The sequence below is a fragment of the Osmia bicornis genome, chromosome 3, assembly GCF_907164935.1.
Source record: "Osmia bicornis bicornis chromosome 3, iOsmBic2.1, whole genome shotgun sequence".
NCBI lineage: Eukaryota > Metazoa > Arthropoda > Insecta > Hymenoptera > Megachilidae > Osmia > Osmia bicornis.
This window is the reverse complement of record NC_060218.1, coordinates 10,985,015-11,007,240: the sequence shown is the minus strand read 5'-3', so window position 1 is coordinate 11,007,240 and position 22,226 is coordinate 10,985,015. Positions and strand designations below refer to the sequence as shown.

Below are 22,226 nucleotides of genomic sequence, written 5' to 3'. Positions count from 1 at the left end.
TTGGTTATTATACGACAAGGAAAGAAAAGAGTTACAAAAAGTTAAAAAAAAAAATGGATTTTACATAGGACACCCTATAGAAACGGAAGCCGATGTCGCTAACCAGATAGCACAGAGACATCGTTAAAACATCTTAAAGATATCTATTCCAGCTTGTGCATTTTGCCCAAACGAATGCTCTCGGCGAACGAACGTGAAATTTCTCCGGCTGTTCGCGCAAACCTTTCTACCTGGGGTACCGTAAACCTTTGTATCTGGGTTCTATGTAGAAAGGTTCTTTCTACCGTAAACCAATCGAAGTCACAATGTCGACAGGAACAGATGTCACGATCGCCAGTGCAGCGTATATTATTATGAACACAATAGTTAAAAGAAAAAGAAGAAGAAAAAATCAAGATAAACGATGGTGGATTAGTCAGATGTATAAAAATAGAGCAACCTCTAGTGGTGAAAAACTAGTTAGAGATTTGCAAATAGAAGCTAGTGGACATTTTAAAAATTTTGTGCGGATGTCATCGGAAGCTTTTGAATTTTTAATAAACGCTATCGGCCCCAAAATTTAAAAAAACGACACCAGATTCAGAAAAGCTGTGACGGTGAAAGAACGCTTAGCGATAACGCTACGTTTTTTAGCAACGGGAGATTCATATACGAGTCTTCAGTATCTGTTTAAAGTATCCAAACAATTAATATCAAAAAGTGTTCCGGATTTCGAAAATCAGTTTATGACGGTTCATCAGGCCATATCATAAACTGAGTTTTTCCGAAGGGTAAATTTGACAGCGGTCGACTAACAGTACTTGGTAATTTGTAACCGGCACAGTAAAATTGTTCACACGAATATCCTTTGATGGATCGACAGCCGTTGGAAAACGTTCGTTCGTGCCCAGGGCCTTCGGGAACACATTAACGGGCCGTACTCACTTGAGCATTTTTGCCCAAACGAACGTTTTCGGCCCACGAATGCTCAAATCAGTACGAGGCTTAAGGACGTAAGACGTTCAGATCAACAATGGTCGTAAAATGGATGTCTTTAAGACATCGTGTGCTATCTGAGTACATATAGTGTCAACGGTTGTTCGACACTTGACGATGACGGTTGGTACAGCGAAGTTGGCTGTGTTAGTTACGTCTGTATAGGCAAAAGTCTATGTATGTATCGTATTGTATCGAAAGTTTTTTAATTAATATCTCGGAAACTAATAGGAAGCCGAAGATACCACTTTATATTTGGGGTCGTCTACCTAATCCTAACCAACCCTTCAAATTTCATGTTGATCTGCGACCGGGGACATTCGGAACTACAGCCAGTTTTTTGGTAATTATTGAGATTACGTTACACCTCACCGATTTTGATGAAATTTAAATATGTTGTAAAACTCAATATTTTGAACAACTTTCAGTAATTATTGAGATTAGGTTACACCTCACCGATTTTGATGAAATTTAAATATGTTGTAAAATTAGACATTTTGAACAACTTTTTCTTATACATATGTATGTACACTGAGTTGCATTGAACTCATACTGAGATTGACATACATACTGAGATTCAGAATCATGAAAATTAGTTAAATTTAATTTTTAAGTCCACCCGTAATATATGTACACTGAGTTGCATTGAACTTGTCGCAATGAAGTTGGCTACAAATTCACTAACACATTCACGCCGCAGCGTCGGTGAACCGAACTTGCCATCGGCTCACCGACACGGCGTGAATGCGTTAGTGAATTTGTAGCCTACTTCACTGCGACAAGTTCAATGCAACTCAGTGTACACTGAGTTGCATTGAACTTGTCGCAGTGAAGTTGGCTACAAATTCACTAACACATTCACGCCGCAGCGTCGGTGAACCGATCTCGCCATTGGCTCACCGACGCTGCGTGAATGTGTTAGTGAATTTGTAGCCAACTTCACTGCGACAAGTTCAATGCAACTCAGTGTACACATACATTTTTCGCGCAGCGTCTCGTTCAGTGAGAGCGATACCGCGGACAGATCGGTCGTAGCAAAAGGGTGAAATATACATCTTACATATTTATAGTTACATGCTGTGCATTATTGTAAATTGACATGGAAGTGCCTTTAAAGCAGTTATGCACACGTTATTGCCCTACAGGCGCCCAAGTGCCCGCGGATTTGTCATGCGGGTTTTCACTAATATTAATAATGCGTATAATTGTGACAATAAGGTATTTTATTTTTTCAATTATACACATGATTTGAAATAAAATAAACTACTTACTGTTTACTAACCGATACTTTTTAGCGATGTACATATACTTAATTTGTTACATGCGAGTAGTATATAACCTATGAATGAATTTATTCTGCCAAATATTATGGTGTCTTGCATTTTAGTACCATTCCATTTTCCAATACATTTTCATTACCAAAAACAAAATAGGATGAACTTAAAAAATCATCAAATTCAGAGGGGGAGCGCCTTTTTTATAAGTACAGTGTAATATGATACAACATTCGACATTTTAAGCAACTTTTTTCTTCTAAGCTATAGTCAGTGAAAAAAATGATGGATTTTAAATGGTTATAATTTTTGAAATACTGTTTTGTAGGAGAGAGAAAGGGCGTTTCGTCTCGGGATCGTCTGTCCGACTGGTCAGTGGGGCTGACAACAGACGATCCCTGCCCCAGACACCTATCGTACCGCTATTCGGAACTTATATATTATATCCGAACGGCATGCCGGGAAAGCACTTGCGAGAGAACACCGATCATCTCGTCGCCACCTAGCGCTCCCCGGCCCGAACTCAGGGCGTCCGGGGAGACGAAACTCTCTCCCCTCCACTAAACGCCTACAATTTGTAATAAAAAATAGTCGACGGCAAATGATTCTACAAGAATTTAGTTTTAAAAATATGTATATTTTAACTCCAAGATGGGTGTAATTTATTTCAATCGCCATTTTTTTGAACGGGGGTAAGCAGGGGCAACCAATTTTTTCTGATTCTGATAGAGGAAGGTTCACTCTTTCCTGCAGTAATAATTAAACCTGTGGCAAGTTGCGACATTTTTTTAAAATCAAACACAAAGTCAAAATTTTAGTTAAATGTACTTCGTTTCAATCAGATTCTATTATTTAAAAAGTTGTTAACATTTTAACTTACTTTATGCACTGAATAGAATCTAAACTAATTTAGTAAACTTTATAATTCATTTGAATTTTATCTTTCCGAGTAAAGTTCTTTAAAATGGTACATTGAAGTTACGGGTAATATCATCAGCGTTTCGTTCTGAAGAATTTCTACTGACTTTGAGTGCGGACCACAGCAAAACGGAAGCAAATATGAAAAAACGGATTACACTACGTTAAACTACAGTTTATTCTCTATGCATGTACGCAAATAATTTATTTTCGAATTCACGAAAATCGACTTTTGATCACCGAAAGTTGTTTCGTCCGATGTTGCGCGACGGAGATACGTTACTGTGTTCTGTTGCATGGCTGTACCCACCTTTAAACAAACGGTAGGCAAGCGAGCCGATGCGCACACGTCCACGGATGCATACGTATAGGCGGTATTCACTGTAGTAGTAACAATATTCTTTCGCGAATATCTTGCAAACTAATCAAGTCCGACATACAGTTTATAGGAAAGAAGTTGTTTAAAATGTCGAATTTCACAACATATTTAAAAAATGATCAGAATCGGAGGGGGAACGACTTTTCTACAAGTTCACCCAAAATAGAAATACATAATTAAAATATTAGATGTTACGCAGTCAATTAAAACAATATTTTAAACAAAAAGCGAAATATTAACGAATACAATTATTTCATTTCATTTTATTTCATACTGTAGATCGATGATGGGTAGATCAAGTGCCAATTGGAGAGCTCACGGATACTGGGATGTTCGGTAAGTGTAACAATTAGACATTAACAATTAAGGAATAAGAAATATAGAAATTTCAAATTTTCAAATTTAGGAATTTGGAAACTAGAAGGCGTTAAAATTTCAGATTTTTTTATTTTCTAATTGAGAAATTCTTTGTTACTTGCACCTCCATGCACCGTGTTCTCACGGACATATTATTATTAAAATAGAATTAATTTATTTGTTGAAACTTCGTTTCCTATTGTTACGAGCCGGAGGAGGCGGCTGCATAGCCAGTGCTGTTATTAATACTGGGAGCCTAAGGAAGTAGACGCGGAGATAAACCTACGTATGGCTAACGTAGGGAGCCACAGGAAAGGTGATGACGTGAGGACGAACCTACGTATGGCTAACGTAGGGAGCCTCAGGAGTGCGATATGCTGACGAACCTACGTATGGCTAACGTAGCAAGCCGTAGGAAATGTTAGTATTAGGTCTCGTAACTTGATTAGTGTATCCCGAATGGTAAAGGTACATCTTAGTGGGTTTTCTGGACTATGTAGTCAACATAATTGAACAAAAATAAATAAGTTAAATAATACGAATTTATTCTCTTTGCTGGGACTTTACAATTGTTGAGTGTAACTGTCGCGGTGTTCTACGAGTTAAATTCTAATTTATAAGTTTAAATGAACTGAATAAGAGTTTTAGTTTCGATTCCGCAAAGCAAGAATCTAATCCTTCTCGGTTTTTACGAACGCGAGCAAACGGGGGCGGACTACAACGATCAGAATAATGCTTAACAGTAGACAACGTACTGTATAGTTATTGAGTGCTTGAAAGGGACTTGAATACCCGACCTTGCTGAGTTTCCTTGTTGGAGAGATTATCCGTAAGAGAAACGTACTGACGTGTATCGAACCGTTTCTAGACTTCAACTAGACCCAAAGTGCCTTCGCCGCCACCCTTTTTATACCAAAAAATTAGAGTAAAAAAGGGTGGTGGGGACGGACTCTACGTGACTCCGAGGGACCGCGCTTTTGCTTTGCGTTGGTCTCAAATTTTCTAGAAGACTGTTTATGCTGGGTGTGCACATCCGACACCAAATAAGGAAATTTCCGAGACGGAAACGTAACACTATTTAAAATATTTTATTTTCTAAATTTTACCGAGTTTTGCTTCTAAATGACTGGTTTGAGTTTGTGCCCATAACAGCAGTCCGTAAATGTACACGCATGCTCTCGTGGGGTCCATGCCCATTCCATAAGATGTATCGTTTATCTTGTCCACCTTAATACTTTCAGCACGGATATAGTTCTTAAGTGTATATTTTCGAAGTCAACATTCTGAATAACTCTTTTGGTAATTATCTATGATAGAGGAAGCACTTTCAATCACCTTGACCTTGTTATATGTATGTTATCATAAGGACACTTTCCTGAGAAAATTTCGTAAGGTATTAACCATCGCTCAGTATTAATTAAAAAGTTATTAACAAATAAAGTTGACAGTAAAAAGATACATTTAATAACATAAATTAAATTTGTAATTATTCAGAAAAGAGTACACCTCACCGTTTTCGATGATCTTGAAATATGTTGTCTGGAAATATTACATGTTCCAAAAATACTCAACTCAAAACCCGACATTTATGACGCGAAGTGACCATGAAGAGATATACGTAGTATATATACGTTTGATTTCAAATAGTTTCGAACATACTGCGCTTACAAATTTACTAATTTTTGTGCAAGAAATTTCGCTTGGTTTGGAAGTGGCAGTGATCATTACTTTATTAGCGCCTAAAGTGCCACGTGATTCTTGAAACAGATCCGATGGGTCTATGCTTGGAATAGCAGGTGCAATGGTTGACCACCACTAATACTTCTTATTTAAGTAGAGTATCTTGCATAAAAAGACTTTTGGTGTAAGAAACGGTGAATTTGTAGATGAGATACTCCCCCTCCGATTTTGATGATTTTTAGATGTGTTGTAAAATTCAATAATTTAAATAACTTTTTTCCTGTAAGCTATGTCGGACTCGATTAGTTTGCGAGATATTCGCGAAAGGATATTGTTACTATGTACTATGTATGTACTGTGAATTTTGCCTATACGTATGCGCTCGTGGCCGTATGTGTGCCGGCTCGCTTGCATACCGTTTCTGTAAATAGCACCATGTAGTTCGGCTCCTATTCGTGCAACGGGTGAACTGAAAATTCAAACACTTGATTCTCGGAATATTAATATAACCTAACCTAACCAAAAATAAAGTTATTAAATTACAAAATTACTAAATATAGAATACGCAAGGACATTCATTTTACAGTAAAGTTGATACATGTGATAATATTTAGTTATTATTGAATGAAAGATTTGTTTAGAACTTCAACACGTGAACTCTGCCCTTTCTTCTGCACTCTCAGCCCAAAGTAATTTAACCCAAGCTAACCTGATTCATTTTTGAATTAACTCATTTCTTCCCAGTGTTGCGTACACGCAACACGAAGTTTAGCTTCACAATATTTTCTGGAAGAAATGGGTTAAATTCAGGATACCACTGTTTGAATTACCCCAAGGATAAATTAGGTTATGTTACGTTCAATTAATTCAAAGTGAGAGCGCAGGGAGAGCACATGTGTTGAACTTTTAAGCAAACCTTTCATTCAATAATAATCAAATATTATTGCAAAATGAATCTCTTTTCTTATGCAGACACCGATAGGATTTTTAACAGTTTGAGATACTGGCGGTTCCAGACTTGATACATACCTATGTAGTTAGATAAGTACTATGAAATACCGCAGACTAATAACGCACATGTAGTAAACAGTAAAATATAATAGGTATACATATCGAATATGTTTGTGCAAGCGACGGTAATATTTATAGGGAAAATTTGTTCAGAATACTGATCTTGGCATCATATTTCAAGGCCATTCAGCTCGACGAGGTCGTTTGCTTTGCAAATAATCATAAAAAATTTTCCTAAATAAATATTTGTCGTTTTGAACCAAACAATTTTGTATCTTGGCACATTTTTTGTACCAATAAAAATAATGAAGATATTAAGGTAGACAAGGTAAACGAAACACCCTGTTTATGTAGATTTCAAATGTACAAAAATAAACCATATTTAAATTGCAATCAAGCATTCCGATGGTGCTATATGTTTTCAACATTTATATTATTGAAAATAAATAAACTCACTTTAAGAACGTTAAGCCTATTTATTTTTGCAGTCATCAACTCAAGATTATCGTCTACGTTATTTAATGTTTCAAGAAGTTTGTGATTTTTGTCATTCTTCGTACGTTGTTCCTCTAGAAACTCTATATATCTTAAACGTAATCGACTTATACACGTATAATGCCTGCAACAATAAAAATTTTGTTATTTCTTCCTACTTCAAACTCATTGCCAGTAGAATTTTCATTATCCGAATATTATATCTTATATTATCCAACAGCATATTCCTAAATTCTAGAACATTAATATGTAATGTACTTATACATATAAAGTGTTTGACAACTATCATGACCGAGACTACGATATACGTCAAGGCGGGTCCTCATTACCGTGGACGTGTGAACCCCTCTTGACACCGGATGTGAGAATGGAATAAGGAAAGAGATGATGAGTGAGATGTACAAAAAGAGATATTGTAACGTATTTAACGAGGTGGAAAATCCGCCAAGAATAAAGTATTTTCTTTTTCATCTAAAGAAAGCACATGTGTTTATTGGCTTCGACCGACTTACACGCGAACACAACAACAGAAGAGAAAAAATGTAAGGGGTCATTATTAAGGTCAGAATAGGATGAAAATGCGTTCATGGTTTTTTCTTTTTTTTTTCTGTTTACAAAAGCACCTGAAACCAACAATTCGTACAGCATTGATACTTGAATATGGATCAGCAAGCGCGTGTATAATAATAGTCAAAATCAGTAACTAAGTCGCGAGCACTGATGAGTAGACAATTCCGCAATTACTAAATTTCAAATTCCTAAATTAAAACATTTGGTATTTTCCACATTCCATGCTGTATGCACCGTGGCCGTGAATTCTTCGGCGAGAACACTCATTGGAGTAATACTCAATGCTTGTCAACAAGCTTGTAGGCACCAGGCTTACTGATGCAACGTTCAACTGGTGGTATTGTGCAGATTGCCGGTTTCAGATGTTTTCCACTGAATTTTTTCTATGATAATACATAAAACACAAAACCGCTCACGCTGTCATTCTTAATTTTTCTCTTATTTGAATTTTTAAAGTTACTCCTTGAATTTTCTTCCACTTATTGTCGAAGATTCTCTATATACCAATTAGATTGACAATTATGGCCGATGTACACGGTGCGAGAAATCTCATTTGTGAAGAGCATTCGTGGCACGCATCTCGAAACTTGCATGCGTGAAGGTGTTGACACGGTTCGAGATATAAATTGGATGTACCAACGCGTTTTATTCGACCTCACTGCTTAAAATGAAGTCTGTGAATGAAGGTGTTGCTATAGTTAGCGTCATGTTCAGTGCTTATACATATGTATAATTAAAAAGTTAATACAAACAAAAAAGAAAAAAAACAAAACAGAAGAGTGTGGGTAAAAAACTGGATCGATAGACGTAGATATTTTGGAGCTTCTGATCAATTAGTAAAAGAATTGCGAAACGAAGATGTGGCTGCATTCCGAAACATATTTAGACTTACTTACAATTATTAATCCAGACCACTTTAATGTTTTATTACAAAATGTGCACCCACTTATTTAAAAAAAGCGGAGAAATATGCGAGAGCCTATGTCATCAAAACTTAAATTAGAAATTACTTTACGTTGTTTATGTTCAGGTGACTCATTTAATATAATAGTTTGATGTATCTTCTTCGAGTGCCAAGTATTTACTATCAATATCCCGTTTTATACCTGAAGTTTGTGATGCTTTGACAACAGTTTTGAAAGAATATTTACAGGTAAGTATAAAAAATACAGGATAGTAATATTTATGTATTGTTTTATTTGATGAATATTGTGATATAAATAGCATTAATATTTTAATATTTTTTAATATTTTGATAAATATATATACAATTAAGATAATTGAAAATAGGTGATCATAGAATCATCTGTAGAAAGGGAAAAATCAGAAGTACCTGCTCATTGGATAGTTTAGAACGGAAAAGGACTTTGAAATATGTATTAAGAAGGGCTATTGTTATTGTTTCGTTGTAGTTGTCTGTTTAATAGCTGCATACGATGGTTTATACGCTTTTTGGTAATTAACTGTTGGATTTCCAACTGCAATTGAAGCGCATCTTCCAACGTCATATTGTTTAATTGCGCAGCAACGCTTTGTCCGAATATATCAAATTCGGTTTTTTTAGACGTTGCGATTGCATTAGCTGAAATAGTTTCTAATCTATGTAGTGCCGATGATAGAAATTTTTCACCGGCTTCGTCACCGTCTCTTTTTCTTTTCGTGTTTCTTGAACTAGAGTGTCCAGTAAATGTTGGTTGTGCGCAAACAGTTGATTCATGGCTCGTTGATTGTTGCTGAAACAGTTCGAGCTTGGGTTACTGGTTCGTCCAAAACATTATCCTGTTTCATTTGATGCTGTTTGATAAAAATTATACAGTGGTACCTCGGTATACGACCTTAATCTGTTCCTGATGTTTGGACTTATACCGAATAGAACGTACACCCTCGTTCATAAGTATCTGGACACCTTCTAAAATAGAATACTCTTTGTAATATTGGACCAAATGACTTGAGATTTATTGAGGAGTTATAAAAATTAATATACTAGATGATGTGCTTTTGTCGTTTTAATAAAATTAAAGTTAGTCGCAATCACGACAAAAATAGTAAAAGGCAATTTTTTAACTTTTTTATCCGAGCCTGTAATGAAAATTTAAAATATGTCTTCCGTAGATTCAAATAAGTTACAAGTAGGAGTTCGGTTCTAGATCCCGAAGCGAGCAGACGTGTTTCTGTCTCTACCGGTGTAAACATAGGCCGCGTGTTGGTGTTCTGTGTGATTTCTGATTTTCGACAGTGAAATATTGTATAAAGCCCTATATAGTTAAATTAAAGTTCTAATCGAAAGCTGCATGAGCAGCAACAACCCCAAAATGGGGGTTGTTGACTCTAACAACTCCCAACAAAGTGTTCAGCAACAGTGTAATAAAGAAAACGAAGCCACCAAGACAAACGCGAGTAATCAGAAGACATATGCCAAAGTTATTGCTAATGATGTATTTCCAAAAAAGGATCAAGCCATTATTGTCGATTCCAAGGAAGGCGTTTCTATAAAGGAATATGCAAATGCACTGGCGAAGTTAATCGATTCAAACTCCATCCGGTTCATTTCAAGAATCTCCAATGGAAGAATATGTATTTTTTTGTCAAATAAGTCAGCAGTTGAATATGTATGTAATAAACGACTTAAAATAAAGGAGTATGACCTCGAAATACGTCCCCTAATAAGAAGCAACAAAAGGGTTATAATATCCAATGTTTGCCCCATTATACCTCATGACATAATAAAAGAGACCTTAAGGAAAAGAGGAGTCGACATCACATCGAATATAACATTTTTACGAGCTGGAATGACTGATCCTGGGTACTCCCACATTCTTAGTTTTCGAAGGCAGTTTTACATTAAACCTGAATGTGAAGGAAACCTTCCGGACGCACTGCAAATCACGTATGAAGACACAACGTATTGGGTTTATCTTACTACAGACACAACAACGTGCTTCGTATGCAAACAAGAAGGACACATCGCTCGTCTGTGCCCAACCGTTGTGCCTTCAAACGATAATACTCTTGACAGGGAAGAAGAGTCGGCTATCACACAGCCAGAAATTATCAACAAGGAAAAAGTGTCAATAGTGGAACAATCAGAACATTCTCAATACACAGTAATTTCGGCTGTTAATACAAATGGAACCAAACAGACTAGCGCTACAGACTTCCAGATGCCACCACCTTTGCCTACCACTACTACCGGAAGGATCAAAAGGCCCCTCAGCACCACCACGAGTAGCAGCTCTGACCCCGATAAAGTCGACGGGAAAAACTCTTCGTCAAACGTGGGCGACCCCGCTCCGAAACAGCCAAAACAACTCTTTCATGAGAAAATCAAACGAAACCCACACAAAAAACAGTGCACACAAAACGAAATAGACGCTCAGCTACTCCCTGCTAAAAATCACCTTATCAGTAATGCTCAGGTGTATCCGCTTAACTTTGAGGAATTTTCCCTGTTTTTGAAAGACACTTATGGAAACCCCGATATTCCTGGCATAGCCAGAAACTTCACTTCCGACACTCCAGCTCTTATTGCTATGCTCATGGACGCTCGTTCCCATATTACGGAGCGAAATCTAAAAAGTCGCATCACCAAAATGATTAAACGTTTGGCAAGTCCCGATTCCGAAGATCCAAGCTCAACAGATGACCAGGAGGCATAATCATTTACACTAAATCTATCCAAAAATGGGTCCTAATAAAGAAGACGTTTTAAAAATTCTCTACTGGAATGCAAGGAGCATCTTGAAGCGTAAAGAAGAAATTCAACAAATTTTGCACACTGTAGACATTTTTGCCTGCGTTGAAACCTGGCTCAGTCCGTCCATTTTGAACTTGCAATACCCCGGATTTATTAGTTTCAGGTTAGATAGAACCCACGCACCCGGTGGCGGGATTTTATTGCTGATTCGGAAAAATTTGGCATACAAGGAAATACCAGGTATTATGTCCCCCCACGAATCTGTTGAAATCTGTGGTATTAGAATCACCAATACTAATCCAGCCTTCAACCTCATAGTCTGTTATAGAGCTCCTGGTCTTACTCTCACTCTTGATCAATGGGGTAAAATTTTTTCCAATCTCAAAACAGATCAATGCAATATTATGATGGGCGACTTTAACGCCCATCATGTTAACTGGAATTGCAATAGAAGTGACAGAAATGGAGAAAACCTGTTAGAAATGGTTGAAAAACACAACTTGTTTATTCACAATCACGATTCGTATTCTCATATTGATAAATATTCTAAATCTAACATCGATCTGGTTCTTTCAAGTAACAATGTAGCCGATAAAATTAATATTAACGTGAATGATGATACCTGGGGATCCGATCACTATCCCATATATATTAGCGTAAGCGCACAAAAAATCCGCTATTGTAAAAAATCCCATAAACTCAGCTCGAAACGGACGGACTGGGCAAATTTCGCGTTGCACCTCGACTCAGCATTCCCACAATTTTTTTGCGCCGAATATGAACTTCTCCCACCTAGTCAAAAATATGACTCCTTTGTAAAGGTTTTGAAAGAAGCAATAGTTAATAATACACCCAAGAAAAAAATTGTGGGTCCGCGAACGCATAGAAATCCTGTTGCATGGTGGGATAAGGAGTGCCATGAAATAAAGCAACTCAGGAACAAGGCATTCAAAAAATGGGAGCGATCAAAAACTCTTGAAGATCTCATTGAATATAAAAGGCTGATTGCATTGGCGAAAAAAAACCTTTAAAACAAAAAAGAAAAGTAGCTTTATTGAATTCGCTAAAACAATAAACCTACAAACTGATAGTCGATATGTCTGGAACACTTGCAAAATCTTAAAAAATAAGTGGATTAAAACAAACCCATCGCACGTTTCTGAAAACCTTCAGTTAGAAAATAAAGCTCTAGCATTAAACAAAATTTGCCCCCCATGGGTACCGTCTGATCCTAATTTCATGCCAGAATGTCGTCCTAATGAGTTCCTCGAATCTGATTTTAACTTTGCTGAATTCAATATAGCTCTCGATTCTCGTAATTCTAAGTCATCACCTGGGTTAGATGGAATTGATTATCAAGTTCTTAAAATACTCCCAATTAAATACAAACTACTTTTAGTCGATATCTTCAATGAGATGTACAAGACCAGTGACTTCCCCGATAGCTGGAAACAAGCTTATGTGCACTTTATAAGTAAGCCCGACGGGAAATCTTTTCGCCCAATTGCTTTAACATCGGCTCTCTGTAAATTATTTGAAACAATTGTGAAAAACAAATTCCAGTGGTGGATCGAAAAACAGAATGTACTACCCGGTAGTCAAAGCGGTTTTCGCAAAGGCCAATGTTGTTTAGACAATCTGTTAAATTTAACGCTAAATGTCCAGCTAACATTTCAAAGGAAAAAACACATGTATGCAGCGTTCTTAGACGTTAGCGGCGCCTTCGATAATGTTAATGGTGACATTCTGATTGACAAACTGGCCAAAATAGGTTGCCCTCCCGTACTAATTAAGTTTATCAAATTCATTACCTATGAAAGATTTATTTTCACCAATGAAACAAATGCATGCAGACACACCTATAAAGGAGTCCCTCAAGGAGGTGTACTGAGCCCTCTTCTATATATAATTTACGTAGCTGACATCGTGAAAGGCATTTCTAGCAGAGTTTCGATATCTCAGTTCGCTGATGACATAGCTCTTTACTCGATTAACAAAAACTCATTACAAAACGCCATTTCTCACATAGGGAATAATCTGTCTAATATAGGGCTAGATCTCGCTCCACACAAAACCATACTAATCCATTTCAATAAAGATAATATTCTACCCGGTGAAACTTCTATTAAAATCGATGATTGCTCCATCTCATCGAGTGAATCTACGCGATTCCTAGGTGTAATCTTTGACTACAAATTGACTTTCACCTTCCATATGAATCAGCTGCTGACCAGATGTCAAAGAGCGCTTAATATTATTAAATTTCTACAGGGTATATGGTGGGGAGCAGATCCCAGTACTTTGCTCACGCTTCACAAAAGTTATGTGCGCTCGATAATAGATTACGGTTGCTTTATATACTTTCCAACGCGTTCTGTCTACAAAAACAAATTAGAGCAAATCCAGTACACCTCCATTAGACTCTCATTGGGTTATCGAAAAACTACTCCTACTAATATTCTCCTTGCAGAATCGAAACTGCCTTATATTCAGGACAGAAGTAAATTTCTGTGCAACACATACTTGGTCAAAATTTTAACAAATGAAAGCTTACCCATCTGTAAAACAGTTCACAGATATTACAAATGTACTAAAAAAAAAGAAAAGAAAGCGTAAAAGACTTTTTGAAACATGCATCAACGATTTGATGAATTTTGGTCATAGCCTCTTAATTTTCCAGCATTACCCGATTTACTGTCATGATTACGATGTGTCCACAACTTTGATACCTATAGACAAAACTCTAGGTCAGGAAATGAAGTATGTCAGCAATCCGAACATTGAAATTAAAAATATAGACAATGAAAACACATATTTGATATACACAGATGGAAGTAAAAGCGTAAAATCTCCGTCAGTTGGTACAGCTTGCGTCTGTCCAAAGTTAGATGTTTCTATCAAAAGAAGCTTAGACAAAAATACTTCTATATACACCGCCGAATGTATTGCGATTAAAGACGCAGTTGACATTGCTCTTAACAACACCAGCTCTTATAACTATATTTTCTCCGACTCCCTTAGTGCTCTTGAGAGTCTGTCATACCCTGTCTCTGATATAAAAACCAACCCTCACATACTCGAGATCAAACGGAAATATCTCGAATTTTTACATAAAAAATCAGAGGCAGGTTGCATTAAATTCTACTGGATTCCGTCCCATCATGGAATACTTGGGAACGAACTTGCCGATTCTCTAGCCAAGACAGCGAGCAACTCCAATCCAAACACAGTTAACTCGTATAAAATTCCATTTACAGATGCACGCGAATCATTCAGAAAGGCCATGGTTTTGGACACTAGGGATTCTATATCCGAGCTAGGAACAAAGAAGGGTGTAAAATTCTTTCAGAACTTTCACAGTGCAAGTTCGAAACCCTGGTTCCACAATAGAGAGCTCTCACGGGAACTGATTGTCACAATCAATCGCTGCAGAGCTGATCATTATAACCTGGCTGCGTCTCTCGCCCGAGTCTCCATTGTATCCGACCCAAAATGCACATGTTCTAATAGCCCTCAAGACATTGATCACATCGTCTGGCAATGTCCTTTATACGATTCTCAAAGGATTAAATTAATTAAGCAACTTTTAGATCTAAAGCTCCAGTTCCCTCTTAAAATGAGTTTGTTACTCAGGGAACCCTATATTGCTGCGTGCACATGTGTTCTTTCCTTTCTTAAAAGCTGTAATCTGAAAGTATGAATTGTACGAATTGTTTGTATAATTTTTTTTTTTCTTTCTTTCTTTCCTTTTTTTTTTTTTTTTTTTTTTCTCCTGAAAGCGAATAAATCTATGTAATGATTTGAAAGCTTAATAAAAAAAAAAAAAAAAAAAAAAGTTACAAGTAATTAAAATTTTACAAAGAGTATTCTGTTTTAGAAGATGTCCGGTACTTATGAACGGGGGTGTATACCAAACCAACCTTTCCCATATTTTGTTATATGATATCCTTGCTTATATGATCAGTCAGTTAATTGTACATCAACTCCGAATATAATTGATTATTAATTTAATTTTTCCTCTGAGATAATTATTTAAAAATGACGCAAAATTCACACAAAAAGTTTATGTCGTATACCGAGTAAAATTTGTCACGTCCAAACAGGATGCATTCCAAATTGGACGTATCCCAAAGCAGACCGAGGTACCACTGTACTACGATCTGAAACGTTCTTTCATTTGGTTTCGTTCGTCGCATCGTCTTCAGTAACATTTATGTGATCAACGATCTAAAAATGAAAAATATATATTCTTATCATGTTTAATATGTTACTTTATTACAGGTACTCTCTACGCTTGAAAAATGGCAGCGTATTCAACGCAGATTCGAACATCGTTGGAATTTTCCAAATGTAATTGGCGCTTTAGATGGAAAACATGTGAATATAATTTTGCCTATGAACAGTAGATTGGATTATTATAATTATAAAGGAAAGTACAGTATAGTATTAATGACGCTTGTGGACGATGACTATCGATTTACATATATATATAGATGTTGGAGCTAAAGGTCGTTTTTCAGATGGTGGAATTTTTCGGAATTCTAATTTTACACAGCACTCACCGAAAACAGTCTCAATATTCCGGAAAATGGAATAATAGTTACGGATGATGCATTCCCGTTGACAACCCGAATAATGAAGCCTTACGAAAAAAAGAGAGGTAATTATGCACAAAAAGACCCTAGTCGCCGATGACCTTGACCTTGACATTGACATATGTTGTCAAGGTCATGACCCTGAGTAACGTTGGCCTTGAAAAAACTGGCGGTCGCGATCCGTTCAAAAGTTACAAAGCATTAAAGTTTCGCTTTTTTTCGCGTTTTCGCGTTTTAAGCAACCTTTTCCTATACATACATACAGGGTCTACCATTTATCTCGCAACCCATGCGCGCGCAAATTGATGAAAATGGCAACAGCGCTAAAATTCGAGAGATGTAAAAACCGTACAGTTAAGTTGGTAATCAACTGAACTGTGGTCCGAGATTCGATTCAGGATACAAGTACATTGGATTTCATCGATCTTGTCGCGGCATGTGACTCTAACACATATTCACGACGGCAGTCAATTGGCTGCAATCCCTCCTTTGTGTGCCCTTCGCCAATCGGCTCTCCGGCGTGAATATGTGTTTCGATGAAACTCGGTGTACTCGTATCCCGAATCAATTACCAACTTAACTGTACGGATTTTTACATCTCTAGAATTTTTGCGCTGTTGCCATTTTCATCAATTTGCGCGCGCATGGGTTGCGAGATAAATGGTAGACCCTGTACAGTGTGTCCCGCATAACTGGAAACACTCCAATATTTCCTAAACTATTAAAGATACAAGAAATTGCTTTGGTGGTCATTGCGTGGTAAGAGGGTGCAACATTTTGACGTAGACGAATTTTTTTTTGCATTATTATTTTCAAAAATATAATGGCAAAGTTTGGTTTTTTAAATGGAACTATATATTTTCCTTTCGATCATTTGATAGTGTTTTTGAAGTCGAATTCATTATGCTTGCATGTATACACTTGATTTTCATTTGTTTTCGAGATATTGCGCTAACAAATTTGGAGATTTTTCACGGGAAAAATTCACTTCAGTGGGAAATATCAGCAGGGGTCCTGTTCGCGCGTGAAGTTTGGGCCTGCCGTCCCGCTGGCCGCCCGTGGTATCCATTTCAAACGGTACTGCTTTACACGTGGCACGTTAAGCCGGGTATCCACCAGTATTAAACGCCCGTATCGTATCACCGTTCCGAACCCTTTTGAATAGGCAGATGTTGCCTCGTTGCATGCAACGGCATGCTGCGGCGCGGACAACATTTCTTCGTTTCTTGATATAAACGGTTAGGCAATAGGACTGGGCCGCTACAGGCGAGGAGTTTCGTTTTGCTGCGTGCCGTTCCAAAGGAACGGAGGCAACGGATCCATCCGAAAAATTTGTCGATTCTTTGCTGTTGCATCGAAGGAAAGGTTCATGCGTTGGCACTTGACATAGCGTTTCGTGCCGTCACTTGGGTTTCAATTTATTTGAAATCTTGCGGTATTATTGGATTCATTTCAAAAGCGATGAAATTATTTATGAATTTAATCTAATTTAATTTAGACAAATTTTATCGTCTAAATATATTTAAACAGATCAATTATCTTCGGTGCTACGCTGTACATAAAAGAGCAATGTTAATAATCACCTGTGTGATTATTGAAAAAGGACAATGTTAATTTTCCAGAGATTTTTCCGTTGCCGAGTATCGAAAGTTCTATTGGTCTGTGATACGGAGGCGAAGGAACGGGCCGATCCGAAAATTGTCGGTTTCTTGTCGTTCAAAGGATTGGTTCGGAAACCACTTGAAACGTAAAAACAACATACCCAGGCGAAGGCCCGAAATGCTATGTCAAGTGGAAACATGACACTTGAGGCACGAAATAATATGATTTGGAATTGGATACATCAGTGAGATAATACTAATGCAACGACTGAACTTTGTTATTTTTCATTTTTTTCTTAAAAAACTGTTACCAAGATATTTGTGACGTTTTTCTGATTAAAATGATACCAAACACGATATGGTTTGGATAATTACACTAAAGAAACAGCATGCAGCAAATCGAAACTTCTCGCCTATAGGAGTTTATTTCAAGACACGAAGAACTATTGTCCGAGCCGTAGCACGCTGTGGCATGCAACGAGGCAACGTCTGCCTATTCAAAAGGGTTCGGGACGGTGATACGATACGGGCGTTTGATACTGGTGGATACCCGGCTTTACCCGTCTTGGAAGTCCTACGGACGTCCGTAGAGCGAACGTTTCGTATGTCCTCGGAACGTCCGTCTTGAAAGTCCTACGGACATAGATGAGGCGTATGTCCAAAATAGGGTAGAATGACCCGTACGTCACCCGCGCGGCGAAAACGACCGAAGTTCGGGGCCTGCTGTTTTATGACAAGGCCTAAACAGAAAACAGATCCCGGGCGCTGACAAACGATTGGCGGAATTTCCAACTTGGGAATATGACACACCATCGACACTTTTTCGTGAAACGTTGTTGCGACAAGACGTATAGCGAGTCTCCATACACTTTGAGTGTGAATTTCAAGCGTTGACGATCGTCATATTACGAGTGAATATTAGTATTTCTTACTGGTGTTTATAGTGTGTTGACGAGTTTTTCTGCCATCTCAGGTAAGTGTCACTTTTTTCTTAATTAACTTAATTCCTTAATTTTTCTTAATTTTTCTTAATAATAGGTAATTATGCCTTCTTTGAGACGACAACATATATGTTATTCGTATACGATGCATACCGATTTTTCATTCTTCTTTATGAAATGGTTGTGCATACAATTCTATGTATATACCGCAGTTCACCACAGTCCATAACTTGCCATAACTGCGAAAAGACCAATTTTCGTTCTTCGCGCATCTCCAGTACGCATCTTCGCCCTGATTGACGATACTCCCAAACGAAGTGGAAAGCGATTAGCAGAGAGCTCGCTGCGTTCCCCCATCATCTTCCAACCTGTGTGTCGCAGTTATGGACTCTGGTGAACTGCGATATATATACATATATGAAAAACATGTAGTCGGATTCCATCATATGTTATTTTTTATATTTATTTGTATCGAATTGAATATATTATTCAACTGAATTTCTGTTGTTTAGACGCAGCACAAACATCAAAAGTGTGCAAAAATAAGAAAGAAACGATGGTGTCCATACAGTCTTGGCTAAGGAGAGCTGCGGAACGCAACAAGATCATTGTAAAAGATTTGTAGTAGAAATAATAAAATAAATAATAAATATGTAATAAAAATAAAGATTATAAAAAAATGTACAGAAAACGTTTTGTAATTTTAAATGCTCGGAAAACATTCCTTATATGGCTTTCAAGACGTTAGCATAGCGTTCTGCAAAGTTTTGTAAACGTTCACACAACGTACAGAGAATGTTACTTTCGGACGTTCCGAATACGTTCCTTGTACGCCTTTCAAGACGTTAGTATAGCGTTCTGCAACGTTTTGTAAACGTTCACACAACGTACAGAGAATGTTACTTTAGGACGTTCAGTAAACATCCTGAGAATGTACGCACAGGACGTCCCCTGGACATTCCACTTTTTAACAGACACCTTCCTAGGATCTTTAAAGGACATAACCAGGATATGTATATAGAGGACATATGGATGTTAACGGGACATTCTCCGTATGTACGAAACGTCCAGCATGGACGTTCGATGGACATACATGAAATGTTTCTGTGCTATCTGGGTTAAGTTTGATTTTTTAGTTCACCCGTTATACTCCTTAGGTTTCGACCGCCGTAATCTGTTTATATATGTGAGGAATGTTTATGGACGATTCTCAAAATGTCGTCTTTCGCAGCCTAACGAGAGCGGCAACGGCGGTCCTCGGAGAGTGAGAGGACAGGCCCGCCATAAATTACCTCGAGGGCCTGATAGGGGTTTTCTAAATTTTCCGGGGAGAGGCAACTTGGCAGCAGGGAAAAGGGCAGTCCTGCTGCAACGTTCGAGCAGAGAACAGTTAGGACAGCTATAGCGATATTCAAATATATATATTAAAAAGTCTAATCTGAGTAGTTTATTTTGTATACCCTTACGGTGGTACCATCCTTTCTACATATAATTATAAAGTAGCAACTTTACGATTTTTTCTAGGAATGACAAAATATTTTCAGCGTTTTAAAATATAATAACTTTCTATTCTACTTACTTCCCGACAGAAGTTGGTCCAATCAACGATACTGCGTGCAAATAAACATCGAAAAAAAGCGAAAACTTTAATGCTTCGTAACTTTTTAACGGATCGCGACCGCCACGTTTCTCAAGGTCAAGGTTACTCTGGGTCATGACCTTGACAACATATGTCAAGGTCAACATTATCGGCGTCTAGGGTCTTTTTGTGCATAATTGCCAAAAGAGATTTAAGTACGGCGGAAAAAGTTTACAAATATCGACTTAGTAGAGCCAGACGTGTTGTTGAAAATGCGTTTGGTATTTTGACAACGCGGTTTAGAATATTCGAAAACGACATTAAACTTCAACCAGAAAAGGTTGAAAAAATTATACTTGCTGCATGTTCCTTACACAATTGGCTTCGAACGTGCAAAGATGAAAATTATTGGCCTCGAGAAATTCTGGACAGAGAAAACACAGAGTTTGGACAAATTGTCTCGGGTCATTGGAAACAAATCACACGGGGATTAACAAGTGTACATGTAGATCGATTTGCACATAATCCAGCAAGACACGAAATAAATATACGAAATGAGTATTATGAATATTTTAGAATGATTAATTAACGATATCTTACGACCTAACAATATGTATAACATTTTTGTCTTTCTTCTCTTTAATGATTGTAATAAATTAGTATTTGAAGTTAATTCATTTATTGTTATTTTCTTTTATTCTTTCAACTTTTTTGGTATCAATTTTCAATTAATCGCGAACATGTATACATACATACAAATAAATGAAACAGGAAACCTCTTTTTTTAAGTCAGTTAATAAATTTTTGTTAAATAATAAATTACTTACCTCCAAATTTGATTGTACTGTTTTTTGTGTTACAAGTGGTTGTAGAAAACTATCCAGAGCGGCGAACCATGGTAACGAAGGTTTATATACTTCTTCGCTTCCAGCACCACTTTTCATTGAATTTTTAATCTTTTTGAGTTCTTGACAATAATGTGAACGCAGGTTTTTAATTTTATTTTTACATTCAACTAATGTAAAATTAGGTATGTTCATTTCTGCTACAATATTTTCTAATGCACTTTGTCGTTTGTCACGATTTTTATAATCTGATAAATCAGATTTCCACAAACACGGATGTGATTCATAAAGATGAATAAAAGTCATCATTTGATGATTATTCCACTTTGACATCGTTTTAGAAATGGTGTTTCAGCGTTCACGACGACAGACAGAATAATGGCCGATGTACACGGTGCGAGAAGCCCTCGAATACTACTCGCATGCGAGCTCGAATCGTGTATGTATATGTTTCATGTGCGTGCACGCATGTAGCATGCACGAGCTCGAATCGGTTTCCAACTTGTTGGAAATTTGACGAGTTTCTCGTGCGTGACTCGCACGAAAATGAATCCGGAAAGAACGACAGGCCAAGCAGGCCATGCGCGTTCTGCCATTTTAACCCTTTTATTTACTGCTTTTTTTATCTGTTTCATCCTTCTTTCCTTAATACACTTGAAACTCGTAAATATACCCGGACATGTCTGACCTGCACCATAATTTATAGCCTCTTTTTATTGGCTGAAGTGGACTTCAAAGTCCCAATGGGTCCCAAAGCGTTTCAATTAATACAGTACCATGAGAAAACTGAAGGAACTGATAAGTCCCGTCAGTAAATATAAAGTTAAGCCTTGAGCTCGAATGAAACGCGTTGGTACATCCGATTTATATTTCGAACCGTGTCAACACTTTCACGCATGCAAGTTTCGAGATGCGGGCCTCGAACGATTTTCACGAACGAGATTTCTCGCACCGTGTAGATCGGCCATTACTCCTGTGGCGTCCCACAAGACTTCGCGTCTGTGAAGTTAGCACCTCGTTTTCAAAAAACAAAACTTTTAGCAACAGTTGTATTTGCACTCGCAATAGTTCTACAGTTCCTGATAGGTTTCAGAAATAGTTCCGGCGAAATACCTGAAAAAATAGCATCTTGAAAATATGAGCTGCCAACTTCGCATGGCACCGCATCATGCGAAAAATGTTATTTAAATCATCATATTTTACAGTTTTCAAATAGTTCTACAGTTCCTGATAGATTTTAGCAGTAGTTCCGACCGCGAAATATTAAAAAAACAATGTTTAATCTCGAAGCTGGCACCTCAAATTTCCATTA

At 37.4% G+C, this 22,226-nt stretch overlaps 2 protein-coding genes across 3 annotated transcripts in view; both read right to left on the bottom strand.

Annotated features, from left to right (window-relative positions):
• The window catches only part of LOC114881117 (uncharacterized protein PF11_0213-like), a 34,875-nt gene that overhangs the window by 6,359 nt on the left and 6,290 nt on the right, over positions 1-22,226 (bottom strand). The window contains exon 5 of one of the 2 annotated variants that reach the window (XM_029197758.2): positions 7,051-7,213. In XM_029197758.2, the coding sequence (XP_029053591.2) occupies positions 7,051-7,213 (163 nt within the window). Of the gene's footprint in view, positions 1-4,658; positions 5,793-7,050; positions 7,214-22,226 lie in introns of those variants that run through there. The other variant, XM_046285051.1, reaches the window with a different exon arrangement.
• LOC114881120 lies at positions 8,895-15,641 on the bottom strand. The gene is made up of 2 exons (XM_029197779.2): positions 15,274-15,641; positions 8,895-9,392 (listed from the first exon to the last, which is right to left on the bottom strand). Exons 1-2 carry the CDS (start codon positions 15,280-15,282, stop codon positions 9,039-9,041), a joined length of 363 nt encoding a protein of 120 aa, XP_029053612.1. The 5' UTR covers positions 15,283-15,641; the 3' UTR covers positions 8,895-9,038.